The sequence below is a fragment of the Rhipicephalus microplus genome, chromosome X (genome assembly GCF_043290135.1).
Source record: "Rhipicephalus microplus isolate Deutch F79 chromosome X, USDA_Rmic, whole genome shotgun sequence".
NCBI lineage: Eukaryota > Metazoa > Arthropoda > Arachnida > Ixodida > Ixodidae > Rhipicephalus > Rhipicephalus microplus.
This window is the reverse complement of record NC_134710.1, coordinates 395,115,421-395,140,866: the sequence shown is the minus strand read 5'-3', so window position 1 is coordinate 395,140,866 and position 25,446 is coordinate 395,115,421. Positions and strand designations below refer to the sequence as shown.

Genomic DNA, 25,446 nt, shown 5'->3' with positions numbered 1-25,446 from the left:
TTCTTTCTTTCTTTCTTTCTTTCTTTCTTTCTTTCTTCCTTTCTTTCTTTCTTTCTTTCTTTCTTTCTTTTTTCTTTCTTTCTTCCTTGCTTGCTTTCTTCCTTTCTTTCTTTCTTTCTTTTCTTATTCGTGTGTACGCGCATGTTGTTCCCTTGTGGTCTTCTGTCGCTGTCTCAACGACCGAGCCGCACGCGGCAACCAACCCACACTGCACTCGAGTTATCCGTGGGCGACACGGTGCAAGATGTTTTTGAGAGGCATGCGTTCAGAGGTCGGGTGGCCGCGCATCCCGAATGGATAATACGATTAGTTTTGTTCTCGCAAAAAAAATTGCTCACTAGGGCATTTGCAATATCTACACACAGCATCATCTCAAGTCATGCAACCTCTTCTACCCTTTCTATCCAGCGATCGCATGAGAGTGCCTAGAAGTAAGCTTTTCAGCACGTACTCAGCTTTAAGTGTGCGCGACAAGCGACACTCTAACACCTATGCTGTACAGCATTATCAATAGTTTGATGCTAATATCACAGAAAATTCAAAAAAATATATCACCAGGCTTGCGCTGAACGCCCAGCACTGTCACAGCGAAAGCTGGAAGAGCCGCCTTTCAGAGCATTTTTTAACACTTTTTGGGTGACCACTGCAAGCACACTTGCAGGGTACCCACTACACCGTAAAAATCATTGTGTAGTAGGCAGCCTTCTTTCGTCATTCCTCGCAGAACCGCGCTTCCTGCTGCACACTTGCAAGGAACTTTGTGCAGTTTTTTGTGCCTGTGGCTGACGGCGATGAAGAGTTATGCCAGAAGCTTTTGTAATCCCAGTAATTCCCCACAGTGGGTATGCGCCACAGTTAATAGGTGAACAAGATCAAGCTTTTGTGAAAGGCTTGAAGATTCGACGAACCACTCGTTGCGCAATTCGCATTATCCAATACCTTTGCTGCTCTATATTTATTTATTTATTTATTTATTTATTCATTTTACCTGCAGCGCCAACAAGGCATTACAGCAGGGGGGTATATGCAAATACATGAATACGATTCATCACATGGGGGAAAAAATATTGCTTCATTACTCATATTAATGCCATTCTTTTTCCGATATTAAGCCTGCCAAAGGCCAGCTTGCAAAGCAGTTTGAAGCAACGGCGTGGCTCAGTGCTTGTACTCTTTCTAACAATGAAAGAACACATTCATTTGTTCTTACTACCTCGAGAATCGGTCATATGCCTTCTTTAAAATATTGCCTTGTGGGTTTTTTCAGGGTCACAGTGAAATCCAGCCATTCGAGAGCGTCATATACTGTGCAGAACAGTCATCATGATTAACTCAAAAGCTAATCCATTATCATTCTCGATTGGAAAGTACCTGATTCCATGATGGTCTCACGGAAATTCTTTTTTAATTGTCACCTGTAAAATATCCCAAAGGTATACCCCTTCTCAACAGTCTAGGAAAACGTGGTCAATTGTTTCCGCTTTGTTACAGGCTAGGCAGTGAGTTCCCATGGCATATAAAAACCACGCTTCTCTAGGAAGGTTTTTACAGGAAGTGTTCCGGTAGAAACCGTGCTTACTATGAAGGAATTTTAAGGTGAGATGTGCTTTACAACGCTTCACAGCCATACTAACTGTTCTGTCGATTTTGCCGTGTAATGTAATGTATTTACCTCGTCTTGTCACGTGTGAAGTATAACCGGCGGTAATACAGAAAAAAAAAAACCAGCGTGGCCCAGTGGTAGAATATTTGGCTGGCACGCAGGGGACTTGGGTTTAAGTCCCATTGTGCCCTGGGTGTTTTTTATTGAATGAGTTTCACGAGCGGAGCTCCTTATGGCGCGGCTTTTGGGTCCTTTGTTGTAGTGCGTAACCACCGGGGGCACATACCCGAAAGAACGGTCCATAGAATATCCGCTGGATGGCACCTTTTGTATATGATGAATACATAATGAAAATATGTGAGATGGCTGGACTTGGAGTGTTCACTAGAGAGACGGACGGACGGACTGAAAGATGGACAAAAAAACAAGAGGCGGACGCACGCACGGACGGGCGGATGGACAGACAGAGGAATGGCCACACGAACAGACGCACGGATGGACAGCCAGACGAACCAACGAACAGACGGAAGAATGGACGTACGGATGGACGCATCGACGGACGGACGCACCGATGGTCACACGGATGGACGTACACAATGACGGATGCACCAACGGACGCATGAACGGACGAAAGCACGGACGGACTGACGAACGCTTTGCCTCATCAATCATCATTCACTCCGTGGATATGCTGTGATTTTTTTATTTTTTTTACTTTTTTGTGCGATAGTGATTACGGACACCGGCGGCGGCTGCAGACAACTACAGCGCATACGTGACCCGTGTTGTGGTCTCATAACAGCTTTTGTTGCAAAACGAAACAGCTGTTTGGGCGCGACGCTTGTTTCCCTTGTATATTTATCCATATTGCAACCACTTCCAGGAATCTTCCTGACCGGGCCCAATGAAGATTCTAAAAAGGTATGAGTAATTGGTAAGGGAGTTCTACATATAAGCTCGCCACGGCATAGTGCAGGGCCTGAGGAGCACTACTTTTGACCACAAAGCCACAGATAATAATAATTGTCGGAGTTTTTCAAGCCAAAACCACGATATCGTTATGAGGCATACCATTGCACAGGACTCTTACTAGATTTTGACAAAATGGGGTTCATTAACTTGCACCTAAATATAGGTGCGCGGAGTTTCTTGTATTTAATGGAGTCGCCGGAGTTGGGAATGGAACACGTGTTCTGGAGCACGTCAGGGTGACTCCGTACCTGGTGCAATATACCAGGGTGGGTACTCATCTATAGAAAGAACATGCAGAGCAGAAAAGTTTTGTAAGGTACGTGTTTACATTACGAATATGTCGACACGTTGCTTATATAATAAAAAGAGGATGAGAGAGAGAATGGTTGAGCTGTTGCTTGCACACTATTCTTTTGGTATCCAAGCTGAAGAAACGAAAATATTGTATCCCCCTTTTCAATTTAGCGCGATTGCATTAACTTCTTTGGTAGCCGAATAAAAATCTAGCAGTCACTCAGCACTCTAGTTAGAGGTTTTTCTCTTTATACACTGTACACTGGCGGCTTCGAGGTGTTGGCATTCTCTGGGTTCGAGCAAACAGGAGGCTCTTTTAATCGGCTTTCTAACCCCAGTACGAGAGGGCGTTGTTGGGCTAGATGTCCGGGGTTCCAAAAATATTGCAGCATTTTTTTTTCTTTCGAAAACGCTGGTAGATACCCGCAGCTCCCAGCGTAGTATAATGGTGACGCATTGTTTGGCGAAGGGCTATATAACCGCATTAGAAACTCTTCCTCCTCACTGGAAACTCGCTCACGTCGCTTATTGACTTATATGCGTTGCAATAGGTGTTGCCATCCTGTAAGGTAGTTAATTTTTTTTTACGCTTGATTTTGTGTGTGCGGTGGGACGGGGTGTATGCGCGGGCAGAAATAACGGAAACATGTGAAGCATAGGGTCACGTGATTGCACACAGAGTGATGCTGCCTGAGCAGGAGAGAAGATATAAAGTGGCTGCTCGTTCTAGACATTACGATTAATTATATATGAGGCTTAACGTATCAAAATCACCGTATGATTATGAAAGACGCCATAGTGGAGGGCTGCGGAAATTTTGACCACCTGGGATTCTTTACCGTATAAACCCAAATCTGTACGCACGGGCCTACAGCATTTCCGCCTCCATCAGAAATGCAGCCGCGATTCGCTCCCGCGACCTGCGGGTCGGCAGCTGAGTACATTAGCCACTAGACTACCACGGTGGGGCGGCATTTCGATTACCTTCATTGATTGCGAAAGGGCCTCTGAATCAATCGGAGCTCAAGGTTGAGAGAGGTTTCTTTCTAGCCTAGTGCCCTTCCTGTAGGTGTGATCACCTTCTCACCATTTATTTCTTCATAAAACATGCTAATGAAATCTGCACCAGCGTCGTATGAGTTACCGAACAAAGGTAACAAAATGCGTTACTCGCTACGCTAACGAAAAAAAGGAACGCGTTACCATCCTGCGTTACTCACACACGTATACAAAATAAACATAACGTGTTATCGTTAGCATTACCGAAAAAAAAAAGCAACGCATGTTACTTCTGCTGTTACTGCGGGGTCTGGAATTTGAATTCTAATATGTAAAAATTGATGCAGTTTCACGACCCAAAACAATATCACAATTATGAGGGAGACTTATATCTGAATGCTAAGTTTGTCCTTACTGAAGTAATCAGAATATCAATTTAATAAACTTTATAGTGATATTTCACATGGAACCTCAAACGAAAACAGCAACTTGAGCGGAACCACTGGTATAACTACGAAATGTTTCCACAAGTGTGCTGAGAACTTGACCATTACTATAGTGGCTAAATGTTTAGCGTAGAGTTGTAAGTCAACGCTTATAACTACGTTGCACATCATAAGCCACTTAAGTGACACTAAACAGGAAATGCGTTTTCATCACCAATGCTCTCAGAAAAGAAGTTATCACAGATGCCTCAATAAATAAGCAGTCAATCTGACGACGGGCATCTATACTAGCTTGAAAACTATAAGCAGAGATTTTGTAGGAGTAAGAAATTTTCTTAATTGCATTGTCCTGGACAAACATAACGGCATTATTCCCGTGAAAATTGAAAATGCCTATGCGAAGGCGATCGTGGTTAACCTCCCCCGTCGGTAAATTCAACAACCAGCCCGCAGTCAGAAGCAGATAGAATAAATTATAATGTTGATAACAAAACTTGATTTGATTGATTGATTGATTGATATGTGGGGTTTTACGTCCCAAAACCACTATATGATTATGAGAGACGCCGTAGTGGAGGGCTCCGGAAATTTAGACCACCTGGGGTTCTTTAACGTGCACCCAAATCTGAGCACACGGGCCTACAACATTTCCGCCTCCATCGGAAATGCAGCCGCCGCAGCTGGGATTCGAACCCGCGCTCTGCGGGTCAGCAGCCGAGTACCTTAGCCACTAGACCACCGCGGCGGGGCATGATAACAAAACTTGAAAACGGCGCTATGGTGTTGTACGGACAATTCCTTGGTCACTGCAGCTTGTAGAATTCAAGCGGCTGCTCTATTTCTAAGCCGTCTTCGGTCAACCTGCCACGCTTCTTCAGAAATTGCCCCACCGCGGTGGTCTAGTGGCTAAGGTACTCGGCTGCTGACCCGCAGGGGTTCAAATCCCGGCTGCGGCGGCTGCATTTCCGATGGAGGCAGAAATGTCGTAGGCCCGTGTGCTCAGATTTGGGTGCACGTTAAAGAATCCCAGGTGGTCGAAATTTCCGGAGCCTCCACTACGGCGTCTCTCATAATCATATGGTGGTTTTGGGACGTTAAATCCCACAAATCAATCAATCAATCTTCAGAAATCCATTCGAAACCACAGTAAACAGGTGCTCGACGAACGTATTAGATAATACTTTGTGAACATCTGGCCGATTGATAAAAAAAATTCGCTGCTGCGATATGAGAACATCTCTAGGATTGTGGCGCCTACAAGACTGAGAAGTTTTGTGCAAGACTCCCGGTATAATTGGAATGAATAAAAAGTAATGAGCAACGTTGCACCTCACGTCACCGAAAGATGGTAACGTAAGTACGTCAATCATTATACTTGCAAAATAGTAACTAGTACGTTACTGATTATCGAAAAATAAATTTACGCATTTATATCAGTAACAGCGTTACTTTTGACGCGTTACCGCCAACACCGATCAGCATCAAGCATTGAGCCTATCAGGATTTCGCGCTTTTTGGTTCATGCTAACATTTCTGGTTGCGCAGTCAAAAACACGCCACAAACGATGCAAAATCAGTTGATCGTGCACAATAATCTTGTGATACAAGGCAGACCGAGCATGCGAGGGCAAGACCAAGCAGAGTAGGGGATAATTAACAGCTGATATCGCTCGTATATATAGACCAATCAAAAGCTTAGTTCGTCATGACGTCAAGTGAACAGACAGCTGGCATTACGAATCGGGCTGAAAAAAAAAAAGAAAACGCAAAAATAACTCACTCATAGACTTCCTCCTATGGTTAGAGATTTTTTGAGGGCCTTTTAATTTGGATGATCATCTGCTATCTGTCGATTTTTTTTTGAGCTTTTATAACTGACTTTTTCTGAAATTCACATATGCCTTTTAATGTGTCGATTCATAATAATTTGTAGTAACTTCTGAAGAGTTAAAGTAGAAGGTTGCCAATATTTAGAAACAATATTCGCAAATGGAAGTGACCCCCCCAAAAAAAACAGAAAATACCGGCTCTTTTTTCTCGGAAAATGGGTGTATGTGCGTTGCGTTTAAATGCACCTGCTTATATACGGTGCTGCGGTATATAAGCAAGCGGTATATATACGGCGCTGCGGTATAAACCATACTGGATGGAGTACTTAACGAGAATTCATAGTTTTTTAACAATTCTCCTCATGTTCCTTCTCTTGTTGTAACCATGACTCTTTCTCTTGTTGTAACCATGACCCCCGCATTCATAATCTTAATTAACGTGATCACCCTTTTTTACGACGCTCTTCTGTTCACTGACAATAGCTGCCATTCGGCACGCTCCGAGATACTTCCTAACAATGGAGCACTAGAGAAAAAGTATGAAAGAATATTAGGCACCTTGGCCTCTTATGATTGCCTATACAAACGTACAAATACCACAACTATTATTTCTAAAGAGCCTAAAAATTGTAGATTTCAGTAGTGCATGCTCGTAACAACTAATAGAACCAAACGATTGGCAGGGAAAATGCCCCTTGGGATTAATGCAACAGCTTAGCAATACAAAAAAACTGGATTGCGTAGGGCAACGTTGTATAGTGCCACGTTCGTTCCTCAAGTTTTCTTATCACGCAGTTACGCTGTATACGCAATTCTCAGCGCAAACTATGTCTATACGAGAAGCCTCAAGACACAGTAGGCGCGGCTTGCGCCGAGAATTGCGTACAGCGTAAAGGGGTAATAAGAAAACTTGAGGAACGAACGTGGCAGACAAATGGTCTCATCGAGTGGCTAAACAAGACAATCGCCGACATGCTGGCCATATACGTCGAAGTCGAAAACAAGACGTGGGACACCATCCTTCCGTACGTGACCTCCGCATAAAACAGGGCCGTGCAGGAGATGGTGCAGACGCCACCGTACAGGTTGGTCTACGAAAGGAGTCCGACAACGACGCTCGACGCAATGCTGCCCAACGTCGCTGACAAAGAAAACGTTGATGTCACCTTCTATATTCAGCGCGCTGAAGAAGTTGGTCAACTAGCCCGCCTGCGCATCTCGAATCAGCAGACGACCGACCACCGCCGTTACTATTATCGGCGAAGCTTCGTGGAATACCAGCCCGGTGAACATGTTTGCGTATGAACGCCGACACTCCGCCGTAGACTCAGTGAAAAACTTCTGCGACGATACTTCGGACCATACAGGGTAGTACGACGTCTCGGCCCACTCGACTACGAGGTTCTCCACAACGGCACTCTCAACGGCGCCGATCGCTATGCCTGAAGTCGTTCATGTGGCGCGCCTCAAGGCGTTTCATGAACGTTAACGAACTGAATGAGTGTATTTTGTTGCTGTTGTTATATTGCTGTATAATAATTTATTATTTGTACTTTCTTACAATATTATTGTAAGATTGTATTGCTTTCATCTTCTGTGAAAGCATCGGGACGATGCCTTTTTCAAAGGGGGTCAATGCCACGCTCGTTTCTCAAGTTTTCTTATATCTCCGTTATACTGTACGTGATTCTCAGTGCAAACCACGCCTACTGTGTTTGAGAAGCTTCAAGACTACAGTAGATCATTTTGTGAAGATTAGGCTCACTTTATCAACATTTCAGATAATTCTGGAACCCACGTTGCCGCTAGCGATAACGCTAGAATGTTCGATGGCAAGTGTATAAATGGCGACGAGCGCCCCGCCGCGGTGGTCTAGTGGCTAGGGTACTCAGCTGCTGATCAGTTTGTCACGGGATTGAATCCCGGCGGCGGCGGCTGCATTTTCGATGGAGGCGGAAACGCTGTAGGCCCATGTGTTCCGATGTAGCTACACGTTAAAGAACCCCAGGTGGTTGATATTTCCGGAGCCGTCCACTACGGCGTCTCTCATAATCATACGGTGGTTTTGGGACGTTAGACACCACATATCAATCGAAAAGCCAACATGCATCGCCGCTTGTCAGTTGATCGACGGCCGACGCTCCGTTCGCCGCTATCAGTGCGATACTGCTACTGTAATCCGACTTCCCATTTATCGGGCATAGGTTCGCCCAAATAAATAGTTTGATCTCAACATACAGCCCCGCCGCGGTGGTCTAGTGGCTAAGGTACTCGGCTGCTGACCTGCAGGGCGTGGGTTCGAATCCAGGCTGCGGCGGCTACATTTCCGATGGAGGCGGAAATGTTGTAGGCCCGTGTGCTCAGATTTGGGTGCACGTTAAAGGAACCCAGGTGGTCTAAATTTCCGGAGCCCTCCACTACGGCGTCTCTCATAATCATATAGTGGTTTTGGGACGTTAAAACTAACATATCAATCAAATCAATCTCAACATACAGCCTCCTATGTTCGGCCACGTCACGACTCCATGACGATTTCATAGGGAAGCTGAGGTGCCCCGCATTTAAAAACTTCATGATTTCCTTCACACTGAGTGCACTGCTTGAAAGCTGCGATTGCTGTTACTGACGGAAAAACAAGTACTACGTCTGTGTTTCACGCTGGCAAGATCAGTTGCTGAAATAATTGACTTTATTGAGAAGTTCTAATTATTCCATTTGATGCAAGGTTAAGTAGTTTACTGCGCGTACTATTCGAAAGATTTTGCTTTCACAAACAGTTTTTATCCCATATTTCGTTTTTTTTTTCAGAAATCTGTGGCGACATTATCAAAGACCTCTTCGCTATTTTAAGTACAAGTATCTCTGCCCCAAATGTCCAATTCTCAACAGTTTTACGAGTCTGTTCGGTCGTTTCACAAGCGAAAACAACTTGCTTCAACTTGCACCTTACTCTAAGCCAGGTTACAAAAATAAGACGAAAATGCGCAAATTTCGGGTAGTTAAATTATCAAATGAAGCCATTTAAGAAAAACAACGTCAACAAAAAAAAAACGCCCAAACCACGGTAAGCGTGACATCGCTTGGGACTGCGTGGTAAATATACGTATACATAGCCGCATGGGTATATAACTGCTTTTCTCTTCCGAATGCAGATGTTGAAACTCATTTATTTCTTTAGACTGCATAATGGGGGAGACCTGCTGTGCTCTGGAATGGTTAGATGCTCGCCCAACGGAACTATTCTGTTGTCTGATGACAAGCGCTTACAGGTGAAGTAGTTGCTATGGTTGTGGATTAACTTAGGCATACAGCATGTCAGCGGCTACTGATTTCCTTATTGCATAACCAACTAATAAATCTTATGGAAATGTACCCCAAGGTATCAAAGCAGCAACAAGCAATGTAAAAGTGCATGAGGTATATGTAAAATGTAAATTGTGCATATATGTGTGCTCTCTTCCTCGGTCTTGAAGAATTATCAGCGTGACAAAAATGTGGACGGGAACAGAAAAGACAACCTACAGCGCTGACTCGCCACTAAAGTTTATTGCAAAAAGGAGTAGACTAAATAGCACCTGGAAAATCTGAAAAAAGAAAGAACCATCGTGCATGATCTTCCTCGAATACGCTATAGCACAATAGCACTACCTTGTTTGATTCGTTTCGCTCAAAGCGCTTTTGTGCATGAAAAAAACTGGAGAGGAAAGAAAAACACTTTCATCAGAGCTCAGTACATCAAAAAATGCTGTACTAAATTGAGTGCTGTAAAAACTCTTCCAGTCGTAGTCTTATTATTTTTCAATGCAATCGGGAACAAATGCGTAAATATTACAGTCGTTAAACATCTCGTTTTTAGCGTATATGAACGAAGGGTCGCGTATGGAAATAACTGAACCTGCCATCAGCGCCAGAAACTTTGCAAGAGAGCATGTGCCTCGGCTGGTGTTCTCAAAAGCACCTTGTATATAGTGAGGCTAGCGTCTCTAATCTCAAATAAATTACTATCAAAGCAACAAAAGTATAAAGGCTATAGCGCTGAGAAATTGATGTCACATTGCGAGAACAATGCACACAAGAGATTCACTGGCACTACAACCGCTTGTCCTTATGCATGGGCCGCATTTCAGTACATGGTCAGTTTAAATGAGCGCGTCACAATCTGTCGAATACTTTCACGATTTTATTACGCACAGGGCAGGGACATTTTGTGAAATATCGTCAACTGGGCTGAATGGTCAGCGTGCTGGTTTTTCGAACGAAAGCGGAAATTCATGCTCTTCGGTTGTTGTAATCAGCACTGCTACGGATTGACGGCTCCACAGCCGTTTTACTCACACTCATGGCACTGAGGGTAAACCAGAACATGCAGTAAGGTAAAAACGCCGGGCGCTGAACGCACACGGCAGTGAAATATAGCCGCTGATAAAAGGCCACGCCAGAGGTGAAACACGTCAATTTCCGAACACGATAAACGCCTCCGAAATAGTACGTGGAATTCAAAAGAGTCGCAAAGAGAGCTATGCTTTTACTGACAGTTGCTTAATTGTCCAGTATGTCCTCGGGCATTAAAAAAAAAACCACCGACGATTACGATACTCGTCAAATGCGAGCGGCGCTTCGTGTTGGGGCTATGCCAGTTTAGGCTCGCCGCAGTTGTAACATTGTAGCATTCGTTACATATTGTCACAGACAGTGCCAGTGCTCGAGTGCTACGCATACCTCTCCGCGCATTGCAGGCCTCGCGAACTAAGCGAAGCACCGACAGCCCCCTTACGACGAGTGAAGCCAGCCGCAGTGCAGGTGCCAGCCGTACATGCGCCCTCTTTTGCCCTCGTTTCTACCCTTTCTTTTAGGGGCGAAGCTCCTTATAGCGGCACCCGTTCTTCCCGCGTCCCGTCGTAGTATGTAACTAGTCTTACGCTTTGACCTGCAAGGCATAACATTTGACCTCCAAAGTGGTGCCGGTGAGAGATTTCTTCTGTGCGTCGTTTAACAATAAAAGATAGTGCTCAATGTACATGCCCATAGCTGCTAATGGGGAATGAGAGACAGGAGCATTCGGCTTTTAGTCAACGCTCACGCTGCGATCCCCATTAGCAGCCATTGGCATGTACATTAAGCACTATCGGACAAGAAAGGGTTGCTACATTATACTCGCTGGGTGTAACCTCCTTAGTTCTAGAAAGGTTTAGCGAGCGTTGAGCCGTAGTGCCATGAATTGAATGAACTAGTATATACCATGAATGAATTCGAGGTGGTTAAAGGGGGGAAGCAGATACGAAGCGCAAGCCGTAAGAATTTAAAAGCTGAATCCTCCTGTCTCTCATTTCACATTAGCAGCCACTGGCATGTACATTGAGCACTCTCTGACAGGAAAGGGTTGTTACGTTATATTCGCTGGGCGTAACCTCCTTGGTTTTAGAAAGGTTTAGCGAGCATTGGGCCGCAGTGCCATGAATACAGTGAACTAGTATATACCATGAACTCAAGGTGGTTGGAGGTGGGAAGTAGACCTGAAGCGCAAGCCGTAAGAAAGTGTGCGTGTGTCACCTCTTGTTTAGTCCTTGGAATGTCCACTGAATGGCTGTGCTTCTATATGGGGAATATATGATAAAAAGATGCGAGATGGTGGGACTTGGAGTGTTGAATAGATGGACGAACGGGCACACAGACAGATGCATGGGTGGACGCATGAACGGACGCAGGAGCAGATGCATGGACGAACGCAGGGACGGACGCACGAACAGACGCACGCACGGACGGGCGGATGGACGCATGGACGGTCACACAGACGGACGCATGGACGAACAGAAGCAAGAACGAATGGACGGACGAATGCTTCGCCCCACTTTCCATAATTCACTCCGTGGATATGCTGCCAATTTTTTTCCCTCTGCTGCTCTCACACTTTTGTTTATTCCTCTTTTCGTTTATTTTTCTGTCTTCCTATGTGTTTTTTTTTCTATCACTTTTTCGTCCCCTTTTCTTTCGTATTTTTTCGCTCTCTTTCAATGTCTTTGTCTGTCATTCTCGATTGCTACCTCTCTCTTTCTCTTATTTTTCATGTCTATATATTTTTGTTTTTTTATTCCTTTATTTGATTGTATTTGTTTTCTTCCTCCTTCTTTCGCATTTCTCTCTCTCTATCTCTCTCTATCTCTCTCTCTCTCTCTTATTTTCATTAGAGACCCGTACCTGCTGTACAGTAGTGAGGTTTGCCCAATACCTATGGCATGGACTTGCTCACTCGGTTACGCCACCTATACGCTGACGGTGACGCCACTCAACAAAGGAAAGGGCAGGCCTGAGAACACGTACGCGTTGCAGCGCGAGAGCGTGAAGTTGCATGCAGCCGTTTTTTCTCTCCTTCCACAGCCAGAGGGAGTGGCCCGAGTCAACGCGCTCCAACGCATACGTGCGCTCAAGCCTTGAGAGCTGCGCGCTAAAGAGAGCTCCGGGCAAACTATTCAGCAAAGAATAGAGCAGACAGCTTAGAGAGCCCCATGCACAGCCCCGAGAGACATGCTACAACAGCCGCTGCTCAAGAGGAGATTTGTTGCCAGTTTCGCAAAGCATGAAGAAAAAGCTGAATAGAACTGCAAAACGCTCCAATGGAACCAGAACAAATCATCGTCGTGTTCCTTGCTGCGTAAGCATATCACACACACAATATTTCATCATTTCTATGATATATTAGTGGGAAATCACTTTAATTTAGTTTTAACGCGATACCGTTAAAAAAGCTCATTTGGCACACATTTTAGCGTCGGCGTCATGGGTTGTGAGCGAACAATGATCTTGTCCCAGCCTGCGGAACCTAGGAATATGCAAATAAATAAATTAAGAAATTTCTGAGTCCGAGCAAGGACTGAATCAAGGCCGTTTGCGTGGCGAGTAGCTTTTCTACCATACAGCCACGAACCCGCTTGGAAATGAAATGAAAATAACTTCTGCATGGAAATACCTTGAAAATAACTTCCATGCTTCACAAGCACAAACGTCCTGCACGGAGTATTCATATTACAACATGTAATATCACAGTAGTATTACATCGTGCAAATGTGCATTGCTATCGGGCGTCAGAACATGCGATTATCATAAAGACTTCATTAGTTGAAAGCCGGCCACCCATCGCAGAAGACACAAACGTTACTGCGCGCATTCCCTTAAGACCACGTAGTAGATCAAAAGCGAGTTCGAAAACATTTCACGAGTAATACAGACCATGGTTTTAAGCATGCTACCTCAAACACAGAATGCAACCATACGATAAAACTTTACTGACACAAGCTGTTTTCAATTTTGTCAATTGCAGTGTAGTAAAACACAAAAATTTTACCGAGTAACATCGTACAATAGGAAGTTTCAACTAACGGGTTGAAGTACACACTAGAGACGAGATATCGCTGTCGCCTTCAGCTGTTACAAGTGAAGAATAATGGTTTTCGAAATTTTATGAAATAATAATTGGTTACATGCTACGTGCACCTTATAGGTCTGGTTTAGGATTGTCGGGCAGCTTCTCTCATTGCTTCGTATTTTCGGCTCAAGCTTGAAGTTTCAAGTTTCAAGTTCATTAAAAGTATTGCAGAATACAATGCGTATATCGAGGTGCAACCTTTTCAGAAGGAGGCCCAGAAGTAAAATCATGGGAGGGCCTCCTAGGAAGTCAGAAGTTTCGAAAGATGACAGTTAGCATTTTTTTTCTTCTCAAAGTAACTGGGCGTTCGCTCTACGGCTGCCTTATTTTACACCTACATTTCTCGCAGGAATTCTGGCAATCCCACTGGGTATTCCAAAACTTAGTTCTAAGTAATGCCTATCGCAGACTTTTTGTCTGTCTGCAGACATTGAACGTACAACAAACAGCCAGACCAACTAAAGATACCTTTGGTACTTATACATTGCGCTCGACCGCCGATCCGAAGGGCGCTGAATCGAGTCCTGGGCGACGCGGACACACTTCAATGAAGGCGGAAAGGCTAGTGGCTGCTGCACTCATAGAGTTTCTTGTATATACACTATAGAGGAAACTCTGGAGCATATACAACCCTTGTCAGATTGACCGACAATGCGGAATACGACGTCTGCTGCACCAAAGAACACATCGACCGTTTGATATGCCTTTGCCTTCGTTTTGCCTCTGAAAGACAGAAGCTTTTGAAAGCATTGCGACAATTGGACGATCAGCCACTCTCTATGCAGATGCTACTGGAATACCGTCCTCGCCTTTCGTCGGCTCAAAAAGCAGTCAAAGCTGTCTTGTGCTTCTTCAGTACCACAGGCCTACGTGACAACCTTCAAATTTTGTGTAGTGCCACCACTGCATACGCGTCAGCCCATTGACTGACAATTCTTTTTCCTCTCTCTCTAATCTTTATGCTCCCTTTCCCCTTCCCCCAGCGTAGGGTAGCAAACCGGGCACGTGCCTGGTTAACCTTCCTGCCTTCTCTCTTGTTGTTCATCTCCCCCCCCCCCTGGCGCTAGTGTCTATAGGGGCTACAACGCATGGCGCTTCAGCGAGCATGACAATTACGGTTAGTACACGTATTGGTCTACAGTATACTTAATGTTCTTTTTGGTTTTGCGTGGCTTGAAGCTGCTTTGTCCCGAAGCAACAATCGGCAAAGGTTCAGCAGTGGCGCTTCACCACCTTAATCTATTAGGCTTACCACTTCAAATCGGGACACAAAGTTCAAAAAACGTTCATTCTTTCCTTCAAAACAAAACTGAAACACCGCTATAAACGAATCCACAAGTGCGATTCGGCAACAGCAAGTATGAAAACTAGGCAAATCCGTGCACTACCCATCATTCCCATGGTCACTGAACGATCGCAGCGCCAGAGTCCCCTCTAGTTAATTTTAGGAAACTCTATGGGTGTACCTATACTTAGGTTCACATTAATGAACCCTAGGTTTTCCAAATTTCTGAAGCCTCCCCCCCTACAGTGTTCCTCATAAGCATATGGTCGTTTTCCGACGTAAAATCTCTACAATTATGGAATATGTTGTACTGTGTAGTCTGTCAATTATTCGGTTAGGCTTGGTCAACGGGCATACTGAAATGTTTGAATTCATCAGCTAATTTGCTCACTGAGATGGCCCGGTGTTAAGTGCATTTCCACTTGTTTCTTTCATTGCAGACGCAAGATTTTAGCTTCTTAGATTCCTAAGATGCACTGAAAGATTTCTCGTTCAATCGAAGTATTACCGACACTTTGACGTGCCCATGAAGACGACCAAACCATTTTCACGTTAAGACAACGTGAGTCTAACTTATCTACCGCTGCTGAATTCACCGTGATGATGATATGTGAGGTTTAACGTTCCAAAACCCCCATATGATTATGAGAGACGCCGTAGTGGATGGCTCCGGAAATTTCGACCTCTTGGGGTTCTTAACGTGCACCCAAATCTGAGCACAAGGGCCTACAACATTTCCGCCTCCATCAGAAATGCAGCCGCCGCAGCCGTGATTCAATCCCGCGACCTGCGGGTCAGCAGCCGAGTACCTTAGCCACTAGACCACCACGGCGGAGCTGAATTCACCGTCTAAGCTTTGTTACTTTAAAAAGTCGCGTTTTCTCGTTAAGCTTGTAATGTGGCAGAAAAAAATACATCACTTTCTTTCATCATGCCATATCCTTTCCTCCCTCCACGGAATGTTCCTTACAATGCCGACTGATAAGCAGGGTCGGCTTTGGCTGTATCGAAAATTCCTGGTCCACCGTGGTGGTGTAGTGGTTAGGGTGCCCCGCTGCTGACGCGAAGTGCGCGGGCTTGATCTTAGCCGTGGCGGTCGCAAAATTAATGGAGGCGAAATGGCAGAGGACTGTGTACTGTGTGATATCAGTGCGCGTTAAAGAACATCAGATGATGAAAATTTGCAGAGCCCTCCACTACGTGGTCTCTCATAATCAAATCGTGATTTCGGGACGTAAAACGTCTGCAATTATTATTATGTATAAAAAATTGCGTATCTTGGAGCGGTTTGCCGCTAGTAGGGGATCTATAATACTTTTTCGGTTTTACGTCCCAAGACTAAGACATGATTGTGAGATACGCATTAGTACATGGCTCCGGAATTAATTTCGACCACCTGTTTCTTTTGTTGTTTTTTAAACATGCACGTATTCTAAACATGTATATAAGTACACAGGCTTCAAATATTTTCGCCGTCATCGAAACTGCGGCCGCCACGCCAAGATTCGATGCCTTGACCTTCGGATGAGCGATTGAGTGCCGTAAAGGCTAGATTGGCTGCGGCTAAATATTCTGATTACCCTTCACAAATTCATTCAGTCATCTGAAACATTTCGCTGCTATAGTGGCTATGGTGTTGCAGACCACAGGAAACACACTCTTTTTTGTGTTTTTGATACGTTTCTGTGTAAATGAGAACTCACCTTATCGTATCAATTTAGATCAAATTCTCTCCTCGACTTTTCTTTTCGGTGTTACATACTGTTGTTACATAGTATTGTTTTACGAAAAGGTTCTCACGCATTCCATTTATAGGTTGTGTACCACTCGTGGGTACGACCCATTTCTACTGGGCAACAACATCATCGCACCAAAGGCCTGGAAGATGGATACATACACAGACACTGCGTTGTCATGCCGTCCGTGGCTTTCATGATTCTTCCCCAGTAATTATGTTGAACCAACTATTACAAGCTCTCACCTCTTCAGTGGGTGTGATTTTTGTAAAATGAGATACGCTAAAAGCCATCGACGAAGTCATCGAATGAAATTTTATTTGAAAGTCGGGTGTCGGAATTCGGTTGGTTATTAAAAAGAAGATTGTCCTTAGATACCGGTATGTTGGGCGGGAAAAATCAGCCTTAGGCGCCGGTCTTTGATGTTGTTATCGGTCTCGTTCACAGCGAATACGGCGAACCCAAAAGTGAGACAGATTTATTCGCAATTGCTTATCTCAGGCCAGTCGTGCCTGCCATACTCACGCGCCTTGGTTGATCCACTTGTAGAGGAGCTGGCTGTTTATTGCGCCGTATTTTGCGGTACAAGAAGCAGCTGACAAGCCGCCCTCTCATGCGTCACGTATATTTGCTATAGAGAGAGTGAGGTGAACATTGTGATTCACGCGGCCAACTCGTCAGCAACGAGCCAAGCATTGCGTTGTGTAATTCCTAAAGCAAGTCAATAACGTTTTTAGTAGGTGGACTCACCCGAGCTGGAGTAGGAGGGGATGTTTCGTGAAACATACTAATGTTATTAGAAATAATAGTAGAGGAACTTACAAGTTTTAAGCATGCAATGTCGACTACCGGTATACACTTACACACCATTCGAGTCTCAGCGTAAACGTACACTCGTAAATGTTATATTTGAGCCCAGTGCGCAGAAACTTCTTTTTCAGTTGGCACGTCATGCCTGCGATGCCGTCATCTAATAATGATAGTATTTTTGTGGTGTTTTACGTGCCAGGGTCGCAATATAGTTATCAGGCATGTTGTCGTGGGGGCTCCGGAAATTTGGTCAATCTTCTGTTCTTCGACGTGCACTCGTCGCACGCTTCAAGCATGGGCCCTCAGCATTTCGCGTCTAATATAAATGTGGTCGCCGCTGCCGTAACCTAACTCGCGTACTTCATATCACCACACCAACATTCTCATTGCAGCGTCGTCATTTCATCGTAATGATGCCGCCGCCCTTATGGGGTCGCCATCGCATGCATCGTCGTGTAGCCGTGTTATGCCATCGCCATCGTCATATCTGTCTTAGTCAATTCAGTGTCGTCGCCGTCATTCCTGCGGACCCGTTCCATCACTTTTGTTCTATCATTGTCATGGTTGGAATCCACATGTTCTAGAACAATTACCTGATGTTCAGCGACGCGTTTTTACTGCTATAATGAGGCCAACTTTTTTTGTGCTCTACACTCTCGAATGATTGCTAAAGCAGAACGAAGACTTCAGCCTAGACCAATGAAACATGGCCACAGTATTTGTGTGTGAGGGGGGCAGGGTACTCACATTCAAAACATGGGCACCTAGTTCGTTCCTTAATGGACAAGACGGTTACGCTCTTTCCTGCTGCGTCGTACCAATTTACCTGTAAAACTTACCTGTTCACACCGGCCCTGCGAAAGTTAACCTTCAGTGCAGCCGTGGAAAGCCAGCACTACAACTGCTGAGGGTGCTATTCTTTTATTAATGCGAAAGTGTGAGACCCTACAAATCAATATAATCCCGCGCTAACATCCCATGATACGAGAACTCACGTGATGACGGGGGGGCGTTACGTTTGGTATGATCGCGTAACGTGCTTGCGAGATACCGTGAAACGTTACGTCACAATAGTACCTGATGTCGTTATGCGGTGACACCATCAAACGAAACGTGTAGTCACGTATTGTCCTGATAATGTGATAATGTCAAGTGATATGTCATGAAAGGTCACTTCAACAAGCAGCCCACTGTAAGCTTCCCACTCGTTTGTATTCTCTTCAGCATCGGCCCTTCACGAGACTAGGTTATAGTTAATAAGAAATTATATATATATATATATATATATAGAACTCTACGATGAATGGGCGAAGTGGCCTGGCTCATACGCCATGTTTATTCCATAATCACTTCTTCAGTCACTGCCTTCCTATACGTCACACGATTCCCCTCCCCCCGAAGGAGTGCACGAGCTATAGACTATAAAGCATGAACAAGCGTAGTCTCAAAACAAGGAAAAAAAATGACGGAAAATTCAGTACAACCTCGAATGAGAGTTACATAAACATGCACAGACATTTCACAGGAGTGGGCCGCAGTCCAGTGATATCAAGTAGAGTTCTGGTGGGCGAGGCTGGCTGTTGTGTTCTGGCCAACAAAAGCACGGCTTGAAGGAAGAAATTACTGATGACACAACAATTCTTGCGAGGAATGAAGAAGGGTGAATGTCCTTCTAGCATTTGAGGGTCGGATGTCCTAAGCACCGAGTTCTCCATCGTAGACGCTGCTTTCTGTGTCGTGGCTGAGACAGAACGAGTGCTTGCAGCCTGCATGTGCGAGAACCGAAGCTGATGGTATGATGCCTTTGTTCCTTCATTGTACACGTGGTAGCTGCACGTCTTTTTCGTAGCTTTCTGTGCCCTTCTCTCAGTTTGTTGAATCGTAGACACGGCCTTGAGAACTGCATGGTGAAGAAAACTTTGTCGGCGTTGCTTTCTGTTAAGATGGTTTAGGCATTGACTTTGTCTTTGCTTCTTTAATTGGTGTTGTCTCCGATTAAGCCACAAGTGCACTCGTGATGAGGTTTCACTTGTTCGCTGTTCTTGTTCGAGTAAGCGTTGTAGTGCCTGGAGTTCGTGGAGTTGCCTTTGTTGTAGTTGCTCATTTTGTTGCAAAAGTTGGTCAGATGGGTATCTTTCAGGAACATGAGTCTTTTTCTTTGCGCGATGATGTGATCAGTTGATAGTCGGTAGTCGATACTCTACTGCTGGGCTTGTCTTGCGATGAAAGCAGCGTGACAGACTGATGAGAAAGCTCCCAAGTTGGTTGTGTGTCATCATTGATTGTAAATGCTTCTGTCTGTTCACAATGCGCCGGCGTTGGTGGACTCGAAATTTCTGCAGTGTTTTGACTCGCATGTGTGTCATCACTTGACGATGAGAGCACAACAAACATGGCTTGAGGTGGTTCTGTTGGCGTATATTTTTTTCTTTTTTCAGCGTGATTAGGCTGAGAATGTCTGTCGAAAGACTCTGGTCCAGAACGTCAGGGTGCGGGCTGGTATTGTGAGGATTCCCCAGCTCGTCACGCGTAAATGCCGTCACACGTTGGAAACCATCTGGGCCTTCTGTGTGACACGAATCATCAAATGATTCGGGTGGTTCAGTAACATCTGAAGTGTTGTGGTGCAGTGAACACGTTGAAAATGCCGATTTTGTTGCTCTTGGGAAAGCCCACCTTAGGTTCAGTCTTTTGGCGAATTGGTCTAGATTCCTTTCGGTATACAGATGCTTTACTTTGTCTGTTGTGATGTGCACGTTACCAGTCGGTGTTGGACTGCGTGATGTTTTTTTTTTTTTCGGAAGAGTCATATGATGGTACAATGATGGTATATTTTCTCTAAGTTTTTGTTTGGAAAATAGGCTTACGGCGGAAAGACATCGCGTAACTGTGATGGGTGAGTTGAGAAGCCTTCCGCTGATGCAGTGCGGACAGATCTTTATCGTAATCTTTGAAACAGGTGATCATTTCCTCTTTGATCTTCCTCGAAGACTCATCGTTCTCGAAGATGTGGGTGAGGTAAAATTTGAAAGCCTCACCGGAGACGTAGTCACTAAAGTTGATGACCATCTCCCGTTCCGACCAGGGTGCAGCGGCGGCGTGGAGCTCGAATAAGTTGAACCAGTCTTGTACGGGTCCATCGTCCGCTGATCCGGTGTACCTCGGGATGTCAAGGTCAGATCATGGTGCTGTCATGATGCTGGTCATGGTGTAGAGTTGGGATGCACTTGCGTGGTCCACGTTCGGTCACTGCGTCTTGCTGAGGTGTTCGATGATGATGGCTGGTCGATGAAGCGGCTGCTAGTTCTCCATCCTGTCGACTCGTGTAACGCTACAATGAAAGGGGCGACGTCACCTGGCTCATACGCCATGTTTATTCCATAAGCACTTCTTCATCCTCTGCCTCTACCATCAGTCACTGCCTTCCTACGTCACACACACACACACACACACACACACATATATATATATATATATATGTATATATATATATATAAATATATTTATATATATATATATGTTAGCCTTTATACAGGCTAACAGCTTCACTGAAAAAATATATAATTAACGGAAGATGATTTCGTCGCCACGAATGGTATGTCGCTTGAAGAAACTAATTAACCCTTTTCTAAAGAGAAATAAAGGACATTGTACTAAATTTACTAAAAGTTACGTTTTTCGCTGTGCTTGTAGAGCTTTTTTTTTTCTTCATAAACCGACACTGTTACTTCCCTTCAATCAGGTTCCTTTACTTTACTAACTTCAGTAATAAAAATAGCTTTAAGATGGCTCTGCCATAAGATAATATAGTGAATGATGGCAATAAATCGAAAGACAAGACACTAATGACAAAACGTAGGCAAAAATAGTTATCTATCAAGAGCAAACACAGCTATGACGAGTGTAGCAGTCGTTGATTCTATGTTGGACCAATTTTTATTGAAGATGAGCATGGTTGTCATCGGTCATTCTGGTGCATTATATCCAGGTGGCTGGCTATAGTATAGTAAACGGGAACGAAAAATTTGAAGCTTGAAACCCAACGCACTTGATTCTTTATATAGCACGAAATCGGTTTCACAAAAAGAAACGATCATGCTGTCAATTCGCGACTCCAACTGAGCGCTCACCACCTGGCAGCCGCGCTTGTAAACGGCACTAACAGGGTACGCATTGAAAGGAGACATGTTAGCAGGTTGTGCGCGTTGAGAAGCGGTCACGCAGCTCCTCCTTCAACAAAAAACTTTTGGTCCATCTGCCTGTACATTTGTCTGTTTGTGCGCTCTTAACGATACCTCAAACGGTCGACCCTATCCGCAGCACCCACCCAAAATGCTCAAGATCCAGCGGTCATACTTGTGCGATAGTTAATTAAAAACCAATCATTGCGCATATCTGAGGTACCATAACAACACGTCGATGTTTTGTATGTGTACCTTTATTCTAGAGAATACGCACACAAGTCATTCAAAGGACCGTAGTGTTAAATACGCTGCACTGACAGTGCAACGCGGTGCTCAAAAAGGCAAGTGTTACCATCGCTTTGCTAAAATGACACGGTGGAGGCACCTGCTCGTCGCCTTGTGTTTTACACCTTATCGCCTCCGAAAATGGCACGCATCTTTCTCCGCAGGCGCGCGCGTGCCTTCCTTCGTTTTCGAAGATAACAGCCAGATGGCGCTCGTGTCTGATGTGCCTCAATGCACTCGTTCGCCTCCGCTGCACACTCGAGGCACTCTAACGCAGCGCCTCCTGAATACCCTTCACCGATTGTTTTGCGCAGAGCATCAAATAAATGTTTTGTTCACTCTCTCCAGACGCAAGACTCGTCTTTCGATGGCATTTGCAATGTTGTATGCAGACCGGGGCCAATTTTTTTTTTTTGCCATGCCACGCACGCGATCCCGAAAAAAAAAAGAAAGCGACGTCTAGAGACAGGGTGCCGCAATGCGTGGCGTCGTGGTGGAAAGATGGCAGCGTATAGTTCTGTCACTGCTTGATGAATGCCTTATTCATAGACACCTAATATGAATGCCTTTATTCAGATGAATGACCTTATTCATAGACACCTAATAACAAGAAATCGGTGAACGGAAAGAAAGAAGCACTCCTACTACACTCAAAATTACGATTTGCCTTATCTCAATATACAGTGTCTCAGGCATAGCTCCGTTTTATAATCTAGTGAGTGGCGTGCGTATTGAGTTTTTGACGGGACAACGGAACTCATTGGGATGCGTACGATTGGCAGCATGCGTCGCAGCGTAGTTACCTCAAGAAATGAGAATGTCTTTCCTGTAGAAGTTCAGCAACGCTGCGCAAAAGTGCTTGCGTCTTTTGGAAAGGCCCACAACGCATGAGTATTGGCCTTCTTCGACTTTGAGCTCCTTGGACATGTCCTTTTTAACTTGAAAGAAAATCGAATGCGGTTCGCCAAAGAGGCACGATGTTTGTTCGCACAGCGCAACTATTCCCGCTGATTCCTCAGTGAAATCATTTACGCCGATGAAAATGAGACGGTCCGCGGCCAGCACCGTTTCGGCTTTAACAAAGCAACGCGATTCGACGCCACAATGAACAAACGTTAGCACAGCGCCAAGCGAAAGTGCCGCATTGACCATGTTAGGCGCAGCCATCTTTGTTTTTTCGACCAGTGTTGCTAGCACACGGAGCATTTTATGAAGACAAGAGTGATACGTTTGAGTGAGTGTCTCACAGCGCTCTCACAGAACCACATTCGCCCACACATTCGCCTGATGAATTCAGAGCAACGCGGATATGAGCCATAACTCCAGCTTAATACTACTCAGAGTCGCTCTGTCACTCTGACCTCCGACCTTGAAGGGTGACCAATGTTCAGTCAAATGACGTAGTACGTTTTCGTTTTATTTTAAGGGCAAAGCTGCTTATGGCGTCCCCCGTTCGTTCCTTCATCGTTTGTAGCCACCGGTGGCGCAGACAGACAGACAGACGGACAGACAGACAGACAGACAGACAGACAGACAGACAGACAGACAGACAGACAGACAGACAGACAGACAGACAGACAGACAGACAGACAGACAGGTGGACGGACGGACGTATGCACGGACAGACAGATGGATGAACAGACGATTCACGGTTTACCTATAAAACCCTCCGACGCTTTACCCCACTCAGAATCATTCACTCCGAGGATTTACTGCGATTTTTTTATATTTTTTGCAGTGGGTATTCCATCGTGTAGCGCTAACGCGCCTTGCACTTCGATGTTTATTTTCACAACTGAAGCAGGACTAACGCGATGCTTCGGCTAACGACTTTCTATGGCTCCAGTCATTAGGGCGCACTCCGCATAGTTAGCGATTTTCGTAACAGCGTGGTATTGAAACCACTTGAAAGGTGCGATTAGAAGTACGGCACCAGAAGACCTGATGGACGCGCGACAGGCATACTGTTATGCCTGCGAGTCCACAGCGAACGTCCATGCCTCTGAAAAAGGCAATCTGTGTCAAGGCCTGCCCGCGAGCCCGCCTGACGCGAACAACTCAACGGCGTCATCACGTGGCGGCGCCTTTCTGCCGCGCACGTGCAGTGAGTCACCTCAGCCAGCGACCCGGCGCCTTCCTGTCTGGCGAGTCTGACGCAATGCGTGGCGACGTCACTCGTCCTTGGGTGCAGCCACGTGCAGCGCAGCGGCTCCAGATTCGATGAGAAGACGCGGCCCAGTGGCGACGCCATTGCAGGATTCTGACCTCACGACCAGCGGCGCTTCTGGTTGGACATTTGGTTACCCAAAGAATCTACCCGGTGCATATAAAAGAAGCCCTGCGGCGCGTCGCGAGCAGTAGACCTATGGGTTTGAAAGGAGAGCTCGGCTCTTCGGGTCTCTAAGCTGTCAGCGCCAGTGCCGAATTTGTAACGCATCTGTATATATGCTGTACATAAACCTTGTTTAACGCACCGTCGTCTCGTCCGCTCGTCTATCAGCTCTGCGCAAAAGCAGTCGCGAGCTGAGAAAACTACGCTACCAAACGGCTGGTGACCGGGTCGGTGGAGATCGGAGCAGTGGCGCCTTCGGGACCGTGTTGGCGTCGCCGTCTTTCGAAACAGTGGTTGCAGCGGTGAGATTCACGGCGTCCTTCGTAACGTCGTCGGAGGCGCGCTTCGCAACAGTATACGCACTCACCGGGAGAGAGCAGGTGGCCATCTGAAGGCGGGTAGAGGTGCAGGAAGGGCCACAGCGGAGGCGGCTGGTCTGCCCGCAGACCGATCGGCCACAGCGGCGGCAACAGCGGGTCTAGAAGCCAGTTGCCCGGGCGGGGAAGACCCGACAGGGTCGGCAAGCCTCCTGCACCACGTAAACGTTGGTAAACATCGCTTTGAAAAGAAAGCCAACAGCGCGCGCAAGTCGGTAAAGGCAGGGCGCGTGTAGCACACCTCTTCGCGCGTCACCCGATTCAGAATCTATACATGCATCGTTCAACTATGATCGCATCGACAACAGCAGAGTAGATGCTATATCGCATGCCCGTCATCTGCATATCTCATGGTTCGGTTGAAAAAACATTCCTGTCTTTCGCAACCACATTTTCTGAACACAGTTTCCTATCAATCAATCTATCTATCTATCTATCTATCTATCTATCTATCTATCTATCTATCTATCTATCTATCTATCTATCTATCTATCTATCAATCAAGCAATCAGGATTTTTTTTCAGCTTCGAAGACATTCAATAGAGCTTGGTGGGTACAGACAAAAAAGCTGTAGATCAGGCTTGACAGGTTTCCCTACCCCCGGGCCATACAAAGTATACAGCAAGGCAAAAACGGGCAAATGTTATACTCATCCGGACAGCGACCTTCATTTGGCGTCGCTACAATGTTCTGACCACGTTTAATATGCGGTAAACACAACTTGCAATAAATATTGCTAAGTCGTGCACATATGGTGATATGTGGTGGTCTAGTGGCTATACTCGGCTGCTCACCCGCAGGTCGTGGGATCCAAATCCCGGCTGCGGCGACTGCATTTTCGATGGAGGCGAAAATGTTGTATACGCCCATGTG

General features: G+C 45.5%; 1 protein-coding gene across 1 annotated transcript in view; it reads right to left on the bottom strand.

Annotated features, from left to right (window-relative positions):
* The window catches only part of LOC119161908 (uncharacterized), a 120,785-nt gene that overhangs the window by 59,936 nt on the left and 35,403 nt on the right, over positions 1-25,446 (bottom strand). The window contains exon 2 of the mRNA XM_075880167.1: positions 24,563-24,724. Coding sequence (XP_075736282.1) covers positions 24,563-24,724 — 162 coding nt within the window. The remainder of the gene's footprint in view (positions 1-24,562; positions 24,725-25,446) is intronic.